The following is a 22,958-nucleotide window of genomic DNA, read 5'->3' as shown; positions in this document are numbered from 1 at the left end:
GACTTTCAACCTGTTGGGTCGTGTTGCGTACATTTGGTGCTTGTTGAAGAGATGTTAAGGCCACCATAGCTCAGTTGGTAGAGCAACCGACGCGAAATCGGGAGGTTGTGGGTTCGGATCCCACTGGTGTCCGGTTGGCCATGTTTGTTCTGTACTTAACATCTCTTCAACACGTACTGGATGTACGTGGCGCGACACCAAAAGTTGTTCAACTGTTGTAAATTCTCAGGCTATATCAAACTATAACTTAGCTAAGCCTGATAAGATGTAACATTCACAAAACTATCCTTAAAATGTACCATGTGATGAAAGACAGGAAGCCATGTAGGCTACAACTCACCAAGGTGTTCCAGAAATTCAAAAATAGTCGAAACTGATCCTTTCAGAAGAAATGGATGACCAAACTTTTATTTGTCGGAACAGCTAGGTTCATAATGCTTTGAACAAAGTTTACTAAATTTTGGTGGCTGAAAACCCTCCCCCTTCATATTCATGACCCATTTCTTCAGCATTTCGGGGTCTGAAGGGAAACTGAAATAAGTGAATAACATAATCAGTTATGCACAGAGGGTGATATCCAGCAATGCATCCCGCGATTACTTGATTCAAGAACTGAAAAAAATCCAAAGGAAAGTAACTCAATTTTGGGTGATTTCCGACAAAAGAGTAGCTTTACAAAAATATTGCAAAGTTTGGGCTGGGAAGACTTGGTAGGAAGGAGACGAGCTGCTCGACTAAGTGGTATGTTCCGAGCTGTCAGTGGAGAGATGGCGTGGAATGACATCAGTAGACGAATAAGTTTGAATGGTGTCTTTAGGAAAGATCACAATATGAAGATAAAGTTGGAATTCAAGAGGACAAATTGAGGTAAATATTCGTTTGTAGGAAGGGGAGTTAGGAATTGGAATAACCTATCAAGGGAGATGTTCAATAAATTTCCAATTTCTTTGCAATAATTTAAGAAAAGTCTAGGAAAACAACAGATAGGGAATCTGCCACCTGGGTGACTGCCCTAAATGCAGGTCAATAGTGATTGATATATATTGAAATTATTTTTTCAATGTAGATATTGAGGGAGAAAGTGCGAAAATAATTTTCTCTTCCTAAAAATAAACGTTTTCGACAACTATAAATCAACAATAAAACGTCTTTGACTCTTTATATCACTCCAAACCAGTTTCTTATTCTACGTAGTCGATATGTAGAAAATGTCATGCCGGTATTTGCTATACACCGGTAGATATACGCGAATTTTAAAATACATGTATTTCCACTGAAAACGGCCTGGCACTTTACAGTAGTAGAGTGGAGCCGGAGCTCTGGCCTCTTCCAGCTAATGGGGAGCGGCCGACCAGATCGGCTCTTGGCTCCAAGAGGGTTAACAGACTGCTCAACAAGATACGGGAGGAAAATACAATTCCTAAGGACTGGAAGATGGGCATCATTTACCTCTGTTCAAGAAAGGAAACCGACGAAAATGTACTAATTTTCGTGGTATTACACTACTGTCTCATGTCCTGAAAATATTGTTAAAAATAATATAGACCAGAATCAGAGATATTGTTGAACCAATTTTGGAAGAAAAGCAGTATGGTTTCAGACCAGGAAGGTCAACTACAGACCTCATATTTGCAATTAGGATGCTAATGGAAAAATACTGGAAGAAGAACAAGCGTTTATTTCTAATATTTTCAGACATTGAGAAAGCCTACGATAGTGTAACAAGGGAAAGAATTTGGCAATGCATGAAAGAACTTCAAGTTCGAGACAGCCTCATAGACAAAGTGAAAATGTTGTATAGTGGAAATAGAAGTTGTATTCAAGTAGGACGTGGTTTGTCGGAATGGTTTGAAACAAAGAGAGGAGTGCAGCAGGGCAGCTCATTGTCACCACTTCTATTCATTATTGTGATGAAATCTATTGAAAGGAAAGAACATGGAGATATCAACGCCTTCACATTTGCAGATGATGTTGCGATCTGGAGTGACTCAGAAGGGGAATTGGGAGAGTGAATGCAAAGCTGGAATGAGGAGTTTAAGAAATATGGTTTAAACGTCAGTAAGACCAAGATGGAGGTGATGAAAGTGTATGGGGAAGGAGCAGAACCAATAGTCATGTTAAATAAAGCCCAACTGGACAGCGTTCCAGTTTTCAAATACTTGAGTAGCGTTCTATCAAATGACAACCTAGCAAAACATGAGGTGAACAATCGAATCAATAAGGCAACATCATTTTACCACCAGGTACGACACCTGCTGTGGGATGAGCAAATACCTATGAAAACAAAAATGACATTGTACAAGTCCTATTATACACCAATTCTTACATACAGTCTTGAAACCACAACACTGACCAATAGAGATAACTCCCAACTCCAGGCAGCTGAAATGAAATTCCTATGCACTATGATCCAGAAAACCAGGAAAGACAAGATTATGAATGAGAAAATTAGAGAAGAAGTAGGAATAGATTATTCTCTCCTCAATAAGATTCAGATATCAAGACTGAAGTGGTTTGGTCACATGAAGAGGATGCCAGTTAACAGAACTGCAAGGAAGGAATTTGACAAAAAAGTAGAAGGAAGATGACCCATGGGAAGGCCATGAAGAAAATGGATAGATTTAGTTAAGAACGATGTACTGCTGAGAGGTCATGATTGGGACAACTGGTGGAGGAGGAATGGTACAAGGACAGGATGAGATGGAGGAGGCTCATATACCACACCCGGGAAACTGGAGATGGTTTAGGATGATGATGATGATGATGATTCAGCTTGGTACAGGCAGCTCAGTGGATTTTGTTTGGAGAAAAAAAACCCCAAACAATTATTTTTACTTTGAAGTTGTAGTATTTGTCTTTAGAGTACATAATTTTATTGACTCTGATGAACTGTAAGAAGAATTTTGTAATACAAATACAAAAGTATTTAAAAAAGGAAATGTGTGTTGCTGAGAAGTGGATAGATTTTTTTCTCAAGTAAATGTATCAAAAGTTCTGATAAGTTAATGGTAATTCAATTTTTGTTCAGCACACCAGGCTCTAATGCCTTATTTGAAAGAAAGTTCTCATTGTTGGAAGTTAAACTGGTCAGATGTTAGAAGTATTCTGTGGATCTGATAAAATACTGAACAAGTATTTTTTTCTATTTGCTTTACGTCGCACCGACACAGATAGGTGTTTGGCGACAATGGGATAGGAAAGGGCTAGGAGGAGGTGTCCGTGGCCTTAATTAAGGTACAGCCCCAGCATTTGCCTGGTGTGAAAATGGGAAATCACGGAAAACCATCTTCAGGGCTGCCAAGAGTGGGGTTCAAACTCACTATCTCCTGAATGCAAGCTCACAGCTGCGCAACCCTAACTGCATGGCCAACTCGCTTGGTGAATGAGTGTTTCTCAACTTCAGCCAATCATGTAGAAAAATTTTCATGGAAAATAAAAATTAATATCAATTTGTTTCAGGCTGTTAAATCATCTGCTATGTATGTATGTATGTATGTATGTATGTATGTATGTATGTATGATTTTAGCAATGTTTTATGTTCTTCCAGGTATAAATTGTTTCATGACATATAATAAATCATAGTGTAACATACAGGTTTTGTAATGTTACCCTAAGGTACTATAATCTGATTACTACATTCCTTTGAAGTTTGTGTACATCTTCCTTATTTTTGTGCTAGTCTTCTTCCATTTATTTTCCCCTTCTTTTTTTTTCAGTACAATCTGCCAACCTTAGTCGTCATGGTCCGGATGATAAGACTTTCCTTTGATGGTCTTTAACACTAGAACCACAGCTGGATCATTTGTGACCCAGCTGTTAGTTCTTTCTTCTCTATCTTCTGCAAAATAACTGTGTAGCAAGTGTACAGTCAATGAATATACCAATACCTGCACTGGATACTTTATTTGAAATTTAATACACATAGTGTATTTTGATGTAGAATATTAACCATACAAGTAAGGAACATGTGGACAATAGGATTGTCTCACTTCCCTGACCACAATGAGTCCAGTTCTAAGCCCCTGCTCCTATGGCAACGCGAATGTACCCATACAGTACAGCAAGAAAGGCTTCCATCACCTCAGTTTTTAGAGATCAATCATCTGACATCAGTACACATGATGTACATTATGCTGCATATAGTTTATTTGTAGGAATGGCACTTCACATGACACACACGTTGAGAATACATAATATTCCTTGGCTGCACATATACTACAAATATTTCTTTGCAGAAGATAGGAAAGAAAGAACTAGCAGCTGGGTCACAAATGATCCAGCTGCAGTTCGAGTGTTAAGGAGCCCCTACCTGCCAGCCCATCTGAATTGAGACATAAGAGTCACTGCAGCTGTCAAGTCCATTACACCAGACATCCTGATCAGTGTGGGAAGATCTCTTCTGTTGGTTGGACGTATGTCGTGTGACTAAGGATTCTCACACTGAGCTCTTATAATGTGTGTTGTGAAAACTGGTATAGTTACTCTTTCAGCCCATGTATGGCTTATTATTGTTTACCATAAGCAAGAGAAATTATACACCTTTAAAACTCTAATATTCTTTTGTGTATGCCTGTATAATGAATGAAAAATTGTGTTTCAAATTTTTCAATGCATCTGTTGTATGAAATGAAATCTTTCTTTTGCCAAGTTTTGTGTTGATTCAACAAACAATATCACCGACTTCTGAGTTCTGAATTTACAAAGGTAGACAGATAATGAAAATCATGACATGAAAGAGTGTGTATCATATCTGTTTATTCAAAATAATAACAAAGGTATTGCAAATTAAAATAAATACATACAAACATTTCTTGAAGAGAAGTACATTTTTGTGAGGTGAATTTATCCCTCAAACTTTACTTGATAAAATCTCAAGACTTTAAAATTCCTGAGAGATTTCAAGATAAAACAAAAAATCTGAAGTACAATGAATAACATACTCAGTCCTAGTTATGAAGTAAACTAAATGCAAATGATTTACTGCGTAATGTTATACAGACTCTACATTCTCTAAATAATAACTCAAGCATGAATAATACACAACAACATAACATATAACAGTACACTGTCAGGAGATTAAACTGTTTACACCCTGAAAAACTAAGGGCCTTTGGCCAAACTTCCAAGTATCACCACCAGAAGATTTGTGATGGTCAAATAGTATTCTGTAGTGTTTAAAGATAGTCATTACTTACTGTTTGCCACAACTTAAGCATGACATTCAGGCTTGACCAATGATGGCATGTAAATTGTCAGTCAAACTCCTTGGTCATCTTCAAGTTTGAGGAGGGAATGACATTCACTACTTCTAGAACACTGTTCAATCCATTCTGCTGTCATCTCTGCTAAAAGACAGTCTACTCTTCAAGCAAGGTAATATCCAGGTACTCTTCAAGATTTTACTTTCCTGAGATGCACAATCTTCTGATAATTCCATGATTCAATGTGTGCAGGATATGATAAGAAAACACTTGAGCTGTAATGCTAGACCATTCACACATTTGCTCACCATATATTAGCAAAATATAGAGAAATGAACAATACAGTGCAGGATGACGCCCAAGGAGTACACACTTTATACTGATATAAGATTAAGTACTGAAATTAGCCCGCACATTGAAATGTATGATAATTTAAATTAACCCAACTATATTTTCCAAGTATCGTCAAGAGTAAACTGAAACATACATTCAGGGTGTACCAATTTTATCTCTCATCAGGGTACATTTTTAAAGCTGCGATGATCTGAAGCTGCACACAGCATTGATATGTAATTAATACTGAATTACACCCCAAAATAAGCACTACAAGAATGTAATGTACATAGTGCACTGCATTAAAATGCATAATAAAATAAATGCTAACAGCAAAAATATATAGATATAATTTATCTTTAGCTTACTGATCTGCAAGAATTGATTCACATAAATAAGACTGTAATTTAACCCAGGTCATCTTATGAATTTGTGGTACGGTCAGACACATGTTAAACCATAAATTACAAGTTTCATACCTAAAGTCAAAGAAGAATGTACTTTCACAGAGAAGAAAAATTGGCCAGAACTGCACAAATGTGAATAATTATCTGATGCATAATTAAATCTTTACTAATAGTCTAATACACTTTAATGCTCATTGTAACATTTGAGGATTTCTACTACTTAAAACTGGCATACATGCAACAACATTTTATAATGAAATGTAAAATATTTATGTTTAGAAATCTGAAATCTTATTAAAAATGACAAAAATATATACCATATAAATATAAAGCTAAATAACCTTTCCATTTAGAGTAATTACCAAAAAATACAGTATGTATTAGTTCTGATATTCTTTCAACATTCATCAGAAATATTTTTAACACAGTTTGTTATTAAAAATATGCACAGCACAAAAACACATGAGACTAGCAGAGTTTGCCATCTTTTCATTCAAGATGGTGCTCAGCAATACTATCTAAATACCATAGTGTATTACTGGCTCAACTGTACATGTTTATTGGCTGATTAGAGTAAAATTATACATATCAGTTCAGCTTAGATAGAAATCTATTTGCAGAATACTTAGCTTTCCCAAAAAAATATTTCTTGGAGCATATTTCTCCTCAATATTTCTAATCCGAATGAAAAGTCAAACTCCAGTATAATTTTTCTTACAATAGACATACTTCATAATAATTACGAGTCACATTTAGTATAGCCAATGCTTAATTCCAGGATTTTAACCATGCACATTCATTTCTTGTATTGGAAATTTTATACCAAATATTCTCAATTCTAGATAAATCGCAACACAGACTAGAAAATATGTTGGATTTTATATTCCTCACATACCTAAGTGATGTAACATATTTCAGAAAATGGCAATGTTTAAAAATTAAGGTGTTAAATTTCAGCTTAATAACAAGAATTGTAATTTTTAGTTTTCATTTAATAATATCTTTCCCACCCATTTAATTTCATGATGTGACAATTTATTTAGTAAGTATGGAAAATCAACACTAGCTAACAGTTCTGGACCAAGTTCATCAGAGATAGTATGTCCCATACGCTGTTCTACCAGTTATCACATCACGGCAAGGGAAGGAAGGAAAGACTGTGTTCCTTGAACAGACTCTGCATGCATATGCAACTGGAGGAAGATTCCAGAATGCTTGATTCAACCCAGTCTCTAGCATGAGTGATGTTACGTTGTTATTTAGAAGAACATTTTAAAATGTTTATAATTTGCATTTAAAACTGTACTATTCTCTCATTTTTCATGTGTAGTATTAAAAGAAGTATGGTGAATACCATGGGGAAGTGGATTTAGACACAAGATTAGATTTTTAAAATCTGCAAGAAAACTCAACTCTTAACACTGATTCTGAAATGTGGGAAGATTTCTTGACAATGAAAGAATTATGTCAGTAAGAACACACATTGCAAGCATTTACTAATTTTCATTGGTCAAAATATTATGAGCATAAAAGAACAAATTTTGAGAAAAACAGATCACTGAAAACGGATTATGTTCTGTTAACATATTATTTCTCATGGTGGTAAAGTCCACATCAACTTTTCGAGGCTCAGACCTCTTCTTGTACTGAAATAAGCAGTATACTATGCACAACAATGATATCAACAGTGCACCAAATTTGGGGTTTCAGAAATATTTGCTGACTTTACAGCCAACAGATCTTAACTTACTTTTCCTTCCAAAATAAACGTAATTCTTGGAACAAACAATGTTTGGTCTTCTAGTCTTATCATTTACTAACTAATTGTTTTAAAACATAAAAAAATGTGTATCACATAAATTTTCTTTAAAGCATGTTCCAATTTGAAAATGAGCATAAGCAGTGATGGATCCATGGAGTAGGTGATCAGTACATTTGACACAACAATTCTTTTTGGTTTCTTTTTGTTTTCATACAGCAATAAAATAATCCATATTTAAAATGTTTTCACATTTGTATCTATCTACATATGAATTTAACGTAAGTTTTGTGACGGTTTTACCGACAACAGCACATAAGTTAAAAGTAAGATACAGTTCATGGATAAGGCTATGTGCCAATAAAAGCAGATTATTTCAAATCCATTTACATGTTGAGAAAGTTACTTCACCTTCTCCAGAACATTGTTGTGAATGAAATCGTGTATTTACACATTTCTGTGGTTACAACTACTGCTTTCTCGGGCAGATTCTCAATTGTGTTAGAATAAGATCTAACAGCAAACTATGTACCTTATGATACATAACAAATGTCACTTTGAAAACTTGAAAAATATATTTTATGAAATAAAATAATTAAAAACATATAAAATATAGCATTAAAAAGAAAAACTACTATACTGTGACCAATAACTCAGTACTATGTAATATCTGTGGCATTCTTATACGGTACATACAACTAAAATAATTTTTACAATGCATTTGGCACACCTGAAATATTGCTTATACTTGATGAAATATTACATTTTCCAAATGTTTCTACAATTGTACATGTCATTAGTATAATCGGAAGTGTAGTAGTGAGTTTTTACTCATACTCTTTCAGGAATTTCTCATGAAAATCACGGAACATTTCTAGCATCACTTTCAATTTCTCTGGCTGTGGGAGTATAGTAGTTCTGAAACAATTCAAAATTCGCTATATTAACCTTAAGGTAAGACAAGTTTATATAAAGAAAATTCTTAAGATTATGTATCAGTATATAGATTATTATGGTGGGATTTTCTCATTTATATACAATTTTCAATAAAGTGAATAACAGACTATTTAACAATGACAGATACTGACTGATAATTTTGAACACAAACTTAAAATCATTATTACAATTATAATACATTCTATTTATAAGATACTAGCAAGATACCCGTGCTTCGCTACGGTATTACACTGAAATTTATAATTGAATGCTTATTGTTTTAGATATATAATCCGCTGAAATTCGCGATCTAACTCGTTTTCTGCGAGAATCCACCAAAATTCCCGATCTGACTCGTTTTCTATTAGATTACGGCACGTTTCCTCCCATTTTTTCAATCTTCCTTTCCAGCAATCGATTTCGTACTTCCCGGACTAGGCTCAGGTTATCCTCCCGGTCCCAGTTGGGTCCGTAAATCTTTGCAATCTTTTCCTATAATCATTTTTAATATGGACAAAATCCTTCAGGAGATCCGGCGTGGTGTCTTATTGGGTGCCTTGGCGGCACTGAACCCGCGGCCGGACTGCATTCTTAGTCATTACCCGTCCAGGACCCGTTTCCAGCGCGGTCCGCACATTTGACGACGGTCCGGAACATTATTATTATTATTATTATTACTATTATATGTTGCTGGAATGGCTGATGACAGGGAAAACCGGAGTATCCGGAGAAAAACCTGTCCCGCCCCCGTTTTGTCCAGCACGAATGTCACATGGAGTGACCGGGATTTGAACCACGGAACCCAGCTGTGAGAGGCCGGCGCGCTGCCGCCTGAGCAATGAAGGATCCCTATAAGTACATTAAGAACAGTAAAATCAATTGGTCTCACCTCCTTTTACACCCCATCGCCGTTAAGTTTATTTACCGCCACCCCCCCCCCCCCAAATTAAAAGAAGGCTTGTTTCTTTATGTTTAAAGGAGATTCCAAACACCAATGTTCACGTCTATTACCTTCAGTTTTGAGATATAAGTATCCCCATAAAAATAATTTACTTTTTTCACTTCATTTCACACTACCCCCTCCCCTTAAGTGAATTTTCCCGCAAAAAATACTTGTTTCTTTAATAGTAAATGATCTTCTAAATACCAATTATCACGACTCTAACTTCTTCAGTTTTTGATTTATGTGTCCTCATGAAAGGAATTCAACTCCTTTACATTCTCGCTCTCCAAGATGGTTTCCCCCACAAAACGCGTTTTCCTTTGTTTTAAAGGAGATCCAAATACGAATTTTCACGTCTGTAACAACTTTAGTTTTTATTAGATGTATGTATTCTCATACAATTAAGTCAATTAATTTTTCAATTCTTTCACCCCCCCCCCCCCGCTTCATTGGATTTTCCGAGTATACGTGTTTCTTTACTTTTAAAGCAGATTGCAAATATCAAATTTCACGTCTGTAAGTCTGTAACATCTTCATTTTTGAGATATCAGTAGCCTAATTAAAAGAGTTCAACACCATTTTCAGTCACTTTTACCCCCCTCCTCCCAAGTGCTATTTCCGAAAACTAAAAATACACGTTTCTTTATGTTTAATAGAGATAAAAAGATACCATTTTTCACTTCTGTAACATGTTAAGTTTTTTTAGATATACTGTAAAAATTCTCATTTTAAAATTTCACCCTTTTTTAGTTCCCCTTAAGTGGAGTTTCCAAAAACAAATCTCCTATGTTTCTTTACATTTACAGGAGATTCCAAACACCCACGTTTTACGCCTGTAACATTTTACGTTTCCAAGATATCCTGTAGATATCGTCTTTCAAAAAATTCACCCCAATTTGTCACTCCTATTTAACCGCCATTAATTGGATTTTCCAAAAACTAAAAAATACGTGTTTCTTTATTTTTAAAGGAGATCCCAAACACCAATTTTCAGGTCTGTAATATCTTCAGGTTCTGAAATATAAGTAGACTCATGAAAGGCATTGGACCCCTTTTTCAACCTTTTCCACCCTTCCTATTAGGATTTTCCGAAAACAAAATATTCGTGTTTCTTTAATTTTAAAGGAGATTCTAAATACCAATTTTCACATCTATAACCTTTAAAAGTTTGGAGATATAGATACACTCACTTTAAAATATTACCCCTTTTCACCCCCCTTAATTGGATTTTCCAGAAACAAAAAAATATGTGTTTCTTTATTTTTAAAGGAGATCCCAAACACCAATTTTCAGGTAATATCTTCAGTTTCTGAGTTACAAGTAGCATCATTAAAGGCATTCAACCACTTTTTCACCCCTTTTCACTCCTCCTATTGCGATTTTCCGAAAACAAAAAAATATGTGTTTCTTTATTTTTAATGAAGATTGTAAATACCAATTTTTACATCTGCAAACTGTAAAAGTTTGGAGATATAGATTCACTCATTTTAAAAATTCACCCCCTTTTCACCCTCCCATTAATTGGATTTTCCAAAAACAAAAAAAATACGTGTTTCTTTATTTTTAAAAGAGATCAAAAGTACCAATTTTCAGGTCTGTAATATCTTCAGTTTCTGAGATATAAGTACCGGTATCCTGATTAAAGGCATTCAACCCATTTTCCCCCATTTTCACCCTTTTTCACCCCTCCTATTGGGATTTTCTGAAAACAAAAAAAAAATACGTGTTTCTTTATTTTTAAAGAAGATTCTAAATACCAATTTTTACATCTGTAAACTTTTAAAGTTTTGAGATATAGAAACACTCATTTTAAAATTTCATCCCCCCTTTTCACTCCCTTAGCGAAGGAATATCCAAAAATCCTCTCTTAGCGAGCACCTACATCTTAATATCAATATATCCCCAAAATTTCATTTCTTTATGTCCAGTAGTTTTGGCTCGGCGATGATGAATCAGTCAGTCAGTCAGTCAGGACAAGTTATTTTATATATATAGAATTATTTTATATATATAGAACAGTAAAAATACGAAATAGAAGCCCATTATTGAAGGAACTGAATACTGGCATTAGAACAGAAGTACGTATTGATAGACGACTCTGAACAAACAGAGTTCAGCTGGAAGTTGCTTTATGTCGCACCGACACAGATAGGTCTATAAATCTTTAAATCAAGCACAGAAATTGTTCCACCTAATTGATACTTTTTTATTTTGCCTTTGGCAAATTCAATTTACAAGTAGTAGATGTTTTGTTTAGATTGACTAAACATCATCAGTTTCACTCTTTTGGTTTAGGTAGGAATTCATAAAAGTACAGAGACATATTATTCCAAGTGAATCTTAAAACAATCCTCACATATTAAAAAATTAAAGGTTGAACCTTTGAAAAATGGGAAGGGATGAGGGGGAGGAAGGGGGAGGTTAAGAACTTAGCTATGTCTATCTTGGTTAAAACTTATGGCTAATAGACATTTCTAAAAAAATGTTATAATTAATGACTCAAAAATGTCTTTTTTGTGCGTGTTCCCATAACATGGAATGTAGAAATGTAAACTGTGTTCTTATAGCACAGTGTCTGAACTGGAAATTCCTAGTTGCATCTTGTATGTTGAAGCTAATGATATTTGTGGTGGAATTTAATATTATTCCAAGAATTCATTTGTGCAATGAATGGTTAGTTGGTTAGCGACACGTCCCTGAATATAGGAGCGCTGCCTCACGTTCTTACTACCTTGGGAGTGGCCCTGCACTCGTAGTCTCAGCTGAGGCTAACTAAGAAGCAACTGGGAAAAAAATGAAATAAAATGGCGTATGGCTTTTAGTGCCGGGAGTGTCCAAGGACATGTTCGGCTCGCCAGGTGCAGCTCTTTTGATTTTATGCCCGCAGGCGACCTGCGCATTGTGATGAGGATGAAATGATGATGAAGACGACACATACATACACCCAGCCCCCATGCCAGGGAAATTAACCAATTCCCGACCCTGCTGGGAATCGAATCCGGGACCCCTGTGACCAAAGGCCAGCACGCTAACCATTTAGCCATGGAGCTTCTAGAGATAGACACTTACCTCAGCAGAAAAGTGTTCTTTTCCATGCATCAGGACCAAGAACAAGGAAACAGAACATTATTCAGTTCTACAAATAACTTTATTGCTTCAGTCCCGTGTTGACTTGAAATCCAAAAGCGTTCAATCTTAAATACAAATTAAGGAATGTCTATCAAAGATCTTAAAGAAATATTTTAAATTAAAGGTTTTCATTCACAACAATGATCATTTTACGATTTTATGAATACACCTGTTAGTTTCTACGAACTTTACCATGAAGAGTTTTTTTTTGCTTATTGGCTTTACGTCGCACTGACACAGATAGGTCTTTTGGCGACGATGGGACAGGAAAGGGCTAGGACTGGGAAGGAAGCGGCCGTGGCCTTGATTAATGATAATGGGATGTTTGTTGTTTAAAGGGGCCTAACAGCTAGGTCATTGGCCCCTAATGGTACGAGATGTAATGAAAAGACATGTTAATGAAAATTTTGATGATGATGATGATGATGATGCTTGTTGTTTAGAGGGGCCTAACATCTAGGTCATCGGCCCCTAATGGTACAAAATGAGACAAAATGCAATGACAATTTAAAAGTACAAAATTCATCCACTGACCAGAATTCAAAACGTGATGATGAAGAATGAAGGAATGAATATGAATTTAAAAGAATCAGTGGATGCGACCCGCAATGCCTTACCTGACCAGAAACAAGATTATGGACGAAGGGACTGTTTCCAAAACACAATCCTGAATCGATGATACTTGTTGTCTAAAGGAGTTCAATATCCACGTCAACGGTCCCTCATAATGGCACTTATCGCTCATAAAGGAGAACCATGGTATTTCTTAGGTTGCGGTACTAATCAAAGGTAGCGTAAACTCACGGTGTTCCAAACATTATAGTACTACTCACAAGTATTGTACGTCGTACAGGTAACGCAGACCTCTGGTGTTTCTCACAACAGCGAATCTCATAGGCAACGCAAACCCATAGTGTTCCTCTCCTAGGTGTACTAATCATGGGTGCCGGTATTCCCGTTGTGTTCCGCATATAGTGGGTGCTAATCATAGGCAATGAAAACCCACGGTGTCACTCATATTGTGTTACTAACCACAGGCAATGCCCAGACCCGTGGTGTTTCTCACTTAATGGTACTAATCACGGGCAACGTAAGACCGTGGTGTTCCCCATTTAGTGGTACTAATCACAAAAGTATTGAGTACCTAACAGACTGGTACTACTCATAAGTAAAGGCGACCCATGGTGTCCCCTGCATGATGGGCCTTAATTAACCCATTCTGCTACAATGACGGGTACATCCATCAAGAGTTCCACATTCATTAACATGCAATGACGGATACAACCGTCCCCGTGTACTCAAGCCGGAAATACATCTGACTACCGATTTCTTTCGATAGTGATGTTGTACTTTAGAATTATGTTCCTAGATATTTCTAGCGTATTTACATGCCAATGTTATTATCCGAAGGCTCTTTTGTCAATGTTTATTTTGTTCCTAAAATTAGTCATCTTGTTCATGAAAGGAATGCTCCCGTGGAGCAAGATGTCGTGTAAACATTGCAAGGATGAAGAGGAAAGAATTCTGCAATTTCCGCTTGCTAGTGGTGATGAAGATATCTCAGAATTGTCTGATAGTAGTTTTAGCAGTGATAGTGCGTCTGAGAACTGTGACTCCACTTGTGAAAGTGATAGTGAGGATGAAGATAACTTCGTACATAACCTCAATGCATGGAACAATTGAAAATGTGGAGTTTGGCCAGTAATTTTCCGAAAGGCAATGTGTGTGCAGTTGTTCGGGAGCTAAATAATGTAGTCAGGAGGCGTCTGGGTGATAAATCTACTGAATATGACATGAGTCAGTTCCTTACTGACATTTTTTGAAGGGGAATTTGGAAGGAAACCAATGCATATGCAAATAAAATTCTGGAAGATGTCACCCTTCCTGATTACGCCACTATAGGAGGTACATCTCAAGGCAGCACACCAATGAGACTACAGGGAAGGCACTGGGGTCATTTTCCTGAAACGACTGCTTCTATAGCAAGTAAATCAGTCACATCAAGGAGATGTAAAGTCTGTTTTGAGAGTGGAATCCGGGAGGAATCTTGCTTCGAATGCAAGAAATGCAAAGTTGCCCTCCACGTGGATGGATGTTTCAAGGTGTACCATACGTTAATTGTAGTAAGTTAAATGAAATGAAATGAATGAAAACCTACAACCTGTTTTCCAGTCATTGACCAGGTCAGGGATGTAATGAATGAAGCATATATACGCTCTTAGTACGATGGGGTCGCCACTCCCAAAGTGATATATTAATGACTGATAGATGCTATGAAATGAGAATGGAGAGTGTTGCTGGAATGAAAGATGACAGGGAAAACCGGAGTACCCGGAGAAAAACCTGTCCCGCCTCCGCGTTGTCCAGCACAAATCTCACATGGAGTGACCGGGATTTGAACCACGGTATCCAGCGGTGAGAGGCCGACGCGCTGCCGTCTGAGCCACAGAGGCTCCCCTTGTAGTAAGTTAAACTCTAACCCAAAATGTTGTTAGTTTGATGCAGTATGCCTTTGTAACCATTTTAGCATCCATAACATAAAATGTAGAAAAAATAATCGCATTCCAAGGCACATTTCTCAAGGAAAATATTTGCATGGCAATGGCTTAAGATACAGCCCCAGCATTTATCTGGTGTGAAAATGGGAAACCACGGAAAACCATCTTCAGGGCTGCCGACAGTGGGATTCGAACCTACTATCTCCCGAATACTTGATACTGGCCACACTATAGCGACTGCAGCTATCGAGCTTGGTCATCAAGAGTTTAATGAACAATTTAACCAGTTTTATTGACAATATGACTTGCAACTTAACAAAGTTTGCTAATAATTTATTTGAAATGTCCTTGTACAGTATATAAAAGTGTTTTTAATTTGTCTTTCCAACCTAATAATGTAATTTTTGTATTCTGATATATTATTGTAGTTTATTCTAGCTGATGACATCCCTTAGGGGACAAAACATGTACTAGATGTAATAAATTATATATGTATTGAACAGGTGGACTGCTTAAATATAATATTTAAGTTAATCTTAAATATTCGCTACTTGAGAGGTGTTGGATGTTGCTAGTGTCCCACCGAGGTCTGAACCAGGAGTTGTGGTTGTGGTGTCAGAGAATCCAGTGAGTAGGTGGGCTGGAGATGACGGAACAGAAGACATGTATTACCTGAGAGTACTGTGTGTTTGTGTATTTCTGTGGACTGAGGATCGCTGTGAGTCAGCAAGGGAACCCGCTATTGTGTGTGTGAGAGTAAATGGACCTGTGTTAATATTCACTGTTGAATACTATTGAGCTGTTTAGTTGTTTACTGCATTTGACTATGTGAATTACAGGCCTGTTTCTGGAGTCGAACCAAGCAATAGTCATCATGTGTTATGTAGCCCGTAGTCCTGTGTTCAAATCCAGCGGTCTATGCACAGCTGCTGTATGAGGTGACTGGACGTGGGGAAGCGAAAGTAGGGATTAGTCATCCGCAGGTATAGCAACGGGCCGCACCACCTGCTGTGCCGTAAGGAAAAGGGACTTTAAAATAAACACCAATTAGTATGTGCGGCCATTCATAGCTGATTTTCTGTGTGTATATATGTGTGTGGGCATTTATTGGGTCATTATGAAATATATTAAGAGTAATAAAACAGGCAGAGTTTTATTCGTAACAAATTGGTGTCAGAAGATAGAATAGACCCCATGTGTGGCACATCATTGTAATCAGCGTGAAAAAACACACACACACACACTCTCTTCCTTTTTTCATCTTGTGTTAATTACTGCATGGCAGTTGAGACCAGAGGCAACACGAACATGGAGGCTCAATTAAATACGCTCTTCGATATGATGATTAAGAAGATGGAGGAAATAATGGCAAAGATAGAGGAGAAGATGGAAGACAATCAAAAGGAGATGAAAGACAGCCAAAAGAAGACAGGAGGCCAGAAAATGACTATGGAGAAGTTGGAAGAAGGCTGTAAGATGGAAGAAAGCCAGAAGAGGTCGATAAAGGAGATAAGAGATGGTTAGGAGGTGGAAGACGGCCAGAAGATGCTGAAAGATGACCGAAAGAAGACTGAAGACAAACAGAAAAAGAGGGAGGACAGCCAGGAGAAGTTGGAAGACCACCAAGAGAAGACAGAAGATGGATGGAAGAAGATGGAAGACAGACAGAAGGAGCCGGAATGGCCACCAGAAGATGCTGGAAGACGGCCAAAAGAAGACTGAAGACGACCAGAATAAGATGGAGGACAACCAGGGGACGTTGGAAGACCACCAGAAGAGGACAGAAGACAGCCAGACGAAGATGGGTGATGGACAGAGAAAGGTCAACGAGGATCTCCACGAGGTAAAGCATGTTCTGCAGGTTGATGCTCTGTCCTGAGGACCTTGTTCAGAAGACTGCGAGTTCTCTTCCAGGACGGAGGCTGAGCATGAAGTTTCCTGCCAAGTGATCATCGTGGGGTTCAAAGGCAACTGGAGCTGTGATGCCTGGATGGAAACGCATAGGGACCAGTCCGTAGTGCACGAGACCACGGGATCTACTCCAACGAGGATGCCATCTGAAAGAGATCTGCGCCTTCTGGTGGATTTAGGGTTCGGCCGACCTGAGGACCATCTTGCCCCGACTGATAGGTACTGCCTGGATCTGACAAGGAGACCAGAGGATGTAGGCACTGCTATCCACAAGAGTTCGAGCACAGAGAGCGAACAAGTGATGGCGTGGTATGACGAACGAGTTGATACCATTGGAAATCATGAGAATGACCTAGGATGGCTGCATAACCCCGTAAGGAAGAAAAAATAAATTAAACACTTGTTAAGTCCTTCAACTGTGCCTTACTCTTTATGACCTGGTATCCATGAAATCTTCTACATATGTACGGAGGGGGGGGAGTTGGAACTACAACTTTTATCCACCTTCTCCAAAATACTTGGAATTGCTGTGCACTGTGTACTGTGGCGTGAGTTGCAGTTGGTATGGTTTGTACAACTGAATATCATATATTAATAAGGAACAAGAAGCAGCACCAAGGCAAAGGAATAGTTGCAAATATAAAGAAATATGCATACTGTTATCCACCAAAAATCAATATTAAAACATTGCTTCAGACAGTCTCACTGTCAGAACAAAAGGTACCGAAAAACTGGTGGAAATATGCAAGACCACAGAAAGACATGGAGTTTTGCAATGCAGTTACTGATTCTCAAAACACGCAATATTAACGAGCAGAGTCGGCGAAGTTTGCCAGACCAAACCAGAGGGTTGTCCGTGGTAGGTATAGAATACAAAGAAGCAAAAAAGAAGAAGAGAAAGGAAACATGGGGCTAAGTTTTCCAAAGAGAAAATTCAATTTTAACAAGATTGTATTTTATGAACTTTCCACTAACAATAAACAATACACGATGTCCACAATTTGAAATTGGCAAAAACTAGACAGAATCCAATGAGATTAAAGGGGGTGACTAGATTAGCATTAAGTGATCCTAAAGAGCTTCACAAACTCCATGATACACACCAACGAAAAGTTAATGGAAAAAAAAAAAAAAAAAAAAAAGGCTAAGTAGTACAGAATAATTATGCAAGTGAACAAAGGCCACCAATAAAACATTATACCAAACCCACCAGGGGCAAAGAAAGAATAAATACAAATACCCTAGGAATAGCTGAATAAGTATTGGAAGAGTGAGAAAAAGAATAGATATGGGTTAGTGATAGACAAAAGAGGGAAGGGAGGGGAAGGATTCTTTCAGGCTGCTTTAAACGTAGTAAAGTCAATATTGCAGGCATACATTTCACCACCAAAACTAATTAGTTCTTAATGTGAGCACTTCTGATGTTTGTACATTTCACCACCAAAACTAATTAGTTCTTAATGTGAGCACTTCTGATGTTTGTCCATGATAAAGTTACATCACCATGACTGAAGGGCATGCACTCGTAAACCGTCAAGTCTTTTAAATGTTGAATGGAAACACGAGTATAAATAGGTAATATGATTTTTGCTCACCCAACAGTCTGTAGAGTTGTCAAAGTAGCATGGCAAAATAAATTTTAAAACAACGCAACGGGCCAGCCACTTGCGTAGCGTAGCACTCTCTCTCTCCACTCTATAATATAGTGACGACTGTCTGACCGGCGATCAGAGACAGGAGCAGGCTTATATACTCATGGCAAGGCAAGTCCAGAATTTACGAGAACAGAGTGTGGCGAGGCAAGTCCAGAAGTTACGAGAACAGAGTGTACGTCATAGTGACGTAGTGGCGGGCTGATGGGAGTGGAGAGTAGCATAGTTGGTGTTGGGCTGGGCGAGAATGAAGATGACGTACGAGTAGCACCAGTCGAGCGGTGAAGTAGGCAGACGGTAAGAATATATGGAGAGTCTTTGAAGTTGTTGAGAGTGCGTAACAGTATCGACATCATTTCCACTAAAAGCACATGTGAATTTAAAAGTCGTTACTTCAACCTCACCGGGCGAGTTGGCTGTGCGGTTAGGGGCGCGCAGCTGTGAGCTTGCACCTGGGAGATAGTGGGTTCAAATTCCACTGTCGGCAGCCCTGAAGAGGGTTTTCCGTGGTTTCCCATTTTCACACCAGGCAAATGCTGGGGCTGTACCTTAATTATGGCCACGGCTGCTTCCTTCTCATTCCTAGGCCTTTCCTATCCCATCGTTGCCATAAGACCTATCTGTGTCGGTGTGACGAAAAAAAAAAAGAATTCAAGCGCAAATGCTGCTTGCACTAACTTATGTAGTTTTTCACTTTCATTTTGCACAACAAATTCACAAGTTTCACAAGACTTCCACTAACCAGAACAATAGTATTACTGACCAAGGGACTGCTTCTATGAATCAATTATGCTTATAGTCGAAACAGGTCCAAAATGCAGGTCATCGGCCCCTCATAATGGTATTTTTCGCTAGGAAAGTAGAACCATGCTATGTGTAATGTTGCGGTATTAATCAAAAGTAGCGTAGACTCGCGGTATTCCACACATTATGGTACTATTCACAGGTAGTGTAATGCGCACATGTAACACAGACCTAGGGTGTTTCGCACATTGCGGCGCTATTTACAGGCAACACAAACCTATGAAGGCAACGCAAACCTATGGTGTTAACATAAGTGGACTAACCACAGGGACTCGTACTATCCCGTAGAATTCCTCACATAGTGGGAACTGAGCATAGGTAAGGCAGAACCATGGTGTTGCTCATATAGGGGTACGAATCACAGGTACTGTAGGACCCACCTCCTGATTCACACGCTGTCGCTACTAATCACAAACCTATTGCGTACCTAACATAGTGGTACTACGCGCAAGTAAATGCGACCCAAGGTGTTCCCTGCGTGATGGTATAATTAAAAGTAGTCTCATGGTTCTAACTGGATCATCCCTTGGTCGCCCCTTTTAGTCGCCTCTTATGACAGGCAGGGGATACCGAGGGTGTATTCTTCATCTGCGTCCCCCACCCACAGGTGGGTTTCGTGTTTGGTCCGCGAGAGGTATTTTATTCCCCTCAAGTCCGCCGGCAAGCCGATTAGGACCCCCTATCCGCCACCTGGGATGCGCCACGTGGAAGTATCACCTCTCCCCCTGCTACGCCAGCATAGTAGGTTCATGGATTATTATTATTATTATTATTATTATTATTATTATTATTATTATTATTATTATTATTATTATTATTATTATTATTACTGTAAATCTTTGGCAAAGTCAAGACATGTGCACATGGAAGGAAGTGAATGTAAACAGATATATGAACCTGATGCGATGCATACTTGAAATTAGATTTACTATTTCAAAATATACTTAAATGAACGTGTTCCTGACTTAGCATACCTCGGGAGAGGTGTCTGATGATAATAGATACCCTTCCTGATGTCAACCGCGGTTGAGGAGCTAATGAAAATGAAATTAATGATGCTGAATGAAAATTGGGTAATGAGGTGGTAGGAATCGGCTGTGGCCTATGAATAGGAACTGTCTCGGCATTTGCCTGAAATGAAAATGGGCAACCACAGAAAGCAACCGACGGTGGGGTTGAAACCACACGTCTCCGGAATGCAAAGTTGACTCCATAGCTGTAGCACATTAATACCACTCCACTCAGTAAAGTAAAGGTTTATGAAGGGCAATCTATTATCAGGCAGAAATGATTGTGATGGTGGCGGTGGTGGTTGTTCTGGTTGTTGTAACTACTGAAATGCAAGTTTTCTGAGTCGATGCCACCTGGGTGACTTGTATAACAATTTCAATTCTCCATTCTCAATAACGGGCAACGTTATTGTAATTAACTACAGTCAGTCCTCCTTAAAGCCAAATGGGAACTCTATTTAGATGGATTAAAATGCACATTCAATGTTTTCACTAGTGTCCTTTTATAAGCTGACATGAATGACATGGGGTGTGCTATGGATTTTGCAGTCTTCAAAAATCCACTGATCTTGGATGGGTACTAACCCAAAATTTTGAGAACAAGAAGCTGGACGCTAGCCACTTGGTCACTCTTGCATGCAGGAGAGGCCCACAACTTGAGCTTCACCAAAGAACAGAAAAACCCTAATTAGCTAGTTAGCATGAACCTTAGACTGCAGAACAATTGTGGTTTGTTTTCTACACAAATGAGAGCTGTCTTAGGACCCTAGCTGAGACAGTTTTTGGTCGAGGTACCCCCTTGAAGCCACAGTGAAGACTGCAAATTATGATGCAGCATGTGGTCAGGGTGAAAAATCATCTCCGCTGTTATTCTTGGCTTTCTAGATCACAGCTACTATTGTACCGTCAGCTAGCTCTTCAAATGTTCTCATGTAGGCTGAGTGGACCTCAAACTAGCCCTCAGATCCAGGTAAACATTCCTGACTTGGCTGCGAAGCAAACCCAAGGCAGGCTCGCTACAGCTACCTCTAGACCGCGGGGTCAGGAGAGAGATATTCGTGCGTAACTTTATCCTCAAAGATACTTTTCTGCTTGGGGTGGTATGAGTCTTTAGACATGTACCGAGCACACTGATACACCATGGAGATTCTGGTGCACTATCTGGTGTAATTTGCAGTCAGAAGATACAAAGCCTTGGGATACAAATTTAGAAATTTCCAGGCCACAGCCCCAACTTAAAGCCCGCCAATATTTGTAGAATTTGACCACTTTGAAGAGTTCAATGTTCACATCAACTCCCAGGAGGAGGTGAGAGATCCTCTGAGAGGAGACTGGGAAGACATAAAACAGAGCCCTATATTGTGGTGTTATTATTATTATTATTTCTTGTAGTACTTGTAAGACAAGAACAAGGACATATGGATGTGCTCACACATTGTATGTTCAATAAATTTCCAAATTCTTTGCAATTATTTAAGAAAAGACTAGGTAAACAACAGATAGGGAAATCAGCCATCTGGGCGACTGCCCTAAATACAGATCAGTGGTGACCGATTGATTGATTGCATCAATTCCCAGTAATTGTAATAGACTTGACACCAGCAAAATGTGAAATACAGTGGAACCTCGATTATCCGTTCCCGGAAAATACGTTTTCCCGGAATATGCGTTCAAATTACGTGGTCCCACGAGCAGCGTAATTAAATCACGTTGTAAAAGTCCCGCATTATCCGTTCCTCGAAGAAACGATTTCCCGGATCAACCGTCCAGAAATTCCAGTCCCATCAACGCTAAATCCTCGGTCAATCGTTTTTTTAATAAACTGTATCTCACGAAAAGACGGTTATGGCATACTTGTGGATCTTGGCGTTAATGCCCCGTCATTGCGATGTTTAGTAGAGCAAGTACTGTACCGGTACTGGAACAGCGATCGGCGGTCAACTTGCATAAGGGACCATCTTAGCATCGCATTCGGGGGGTATTGTTTAGAGAATTTCATAAAATCATAAAGCAGACAGTGGCCACAACAATTGTAAGGAGACACGGCGCATTTCGACAGCTCCTGCTTGAAGACGGAACGAGTTTCGTCCAATGTTTACACTTATAAAACGCCCATATTATGTCCAGGGTTAGATGTTTATATTTTTACACTTTTTCGATCGTACTGCCGAACAGGTTTTCAGCACTTTGCTCAGGGCACTGTACAGTAACTGGGCTTTCAGGCAGGAATCGAAACTGCTCCTTCTTAACACAAATTCAGTACTTTTTTATATTATCGTACATGATTATGTTAGCGAGACCAGAACAGATGTTGCACCTTACATTAAAAAAGAAAGCCATGGGAGGTCTTGGGATTGCCTATTACTGTTTAAGT

The 22,958-nt window shown here is 38.4% G+C and overlaps 1 protein-coding gene across 1 annotated transcript in view; it reads right to left on the bottom strand.

Annotated features, from left to right (window-relative positions):
* Nucleotides 1-4,736: 4,736 nt before the first annotated feature.
* The window catches only part of LOC136864690 (alanine aminotransferase 1), a 129,146-nt gene continuing 110,924 nt past the window's right edge, over nt 4,737-22,958 (bottom strand). The window contains exon 12 of the mRNA XM_067142003.2: nt 4,737-8,619. Coding sequence (XP_066998104.1) covers nt 8,529-8,619 — 91 coding nt within the window. The 3' untranslated portion in view covers nt 4,737-8,528. The remainder of the gene's footprint in view (nt 8,620-22,958) is intronic.

The sequence above is a fragment of the Anabrus simplex genome, chromosome 2 (assembly GCF_040414725.1).
Source record: "Anabrus simplex isolate iqAnaSimp1 chromosome 2, ASM4041472v1, whole genome shotgun sequence".
Lineage (NCBI taxonomy): Eukaryota > Metazoa > Arthropoda > Insecta > Orthoptera > Tettigoniidae > Anabrus > Anabrus simplex.
This window is presented reverse-complemented; position numbering and strand designations above follow the sequence as displayed.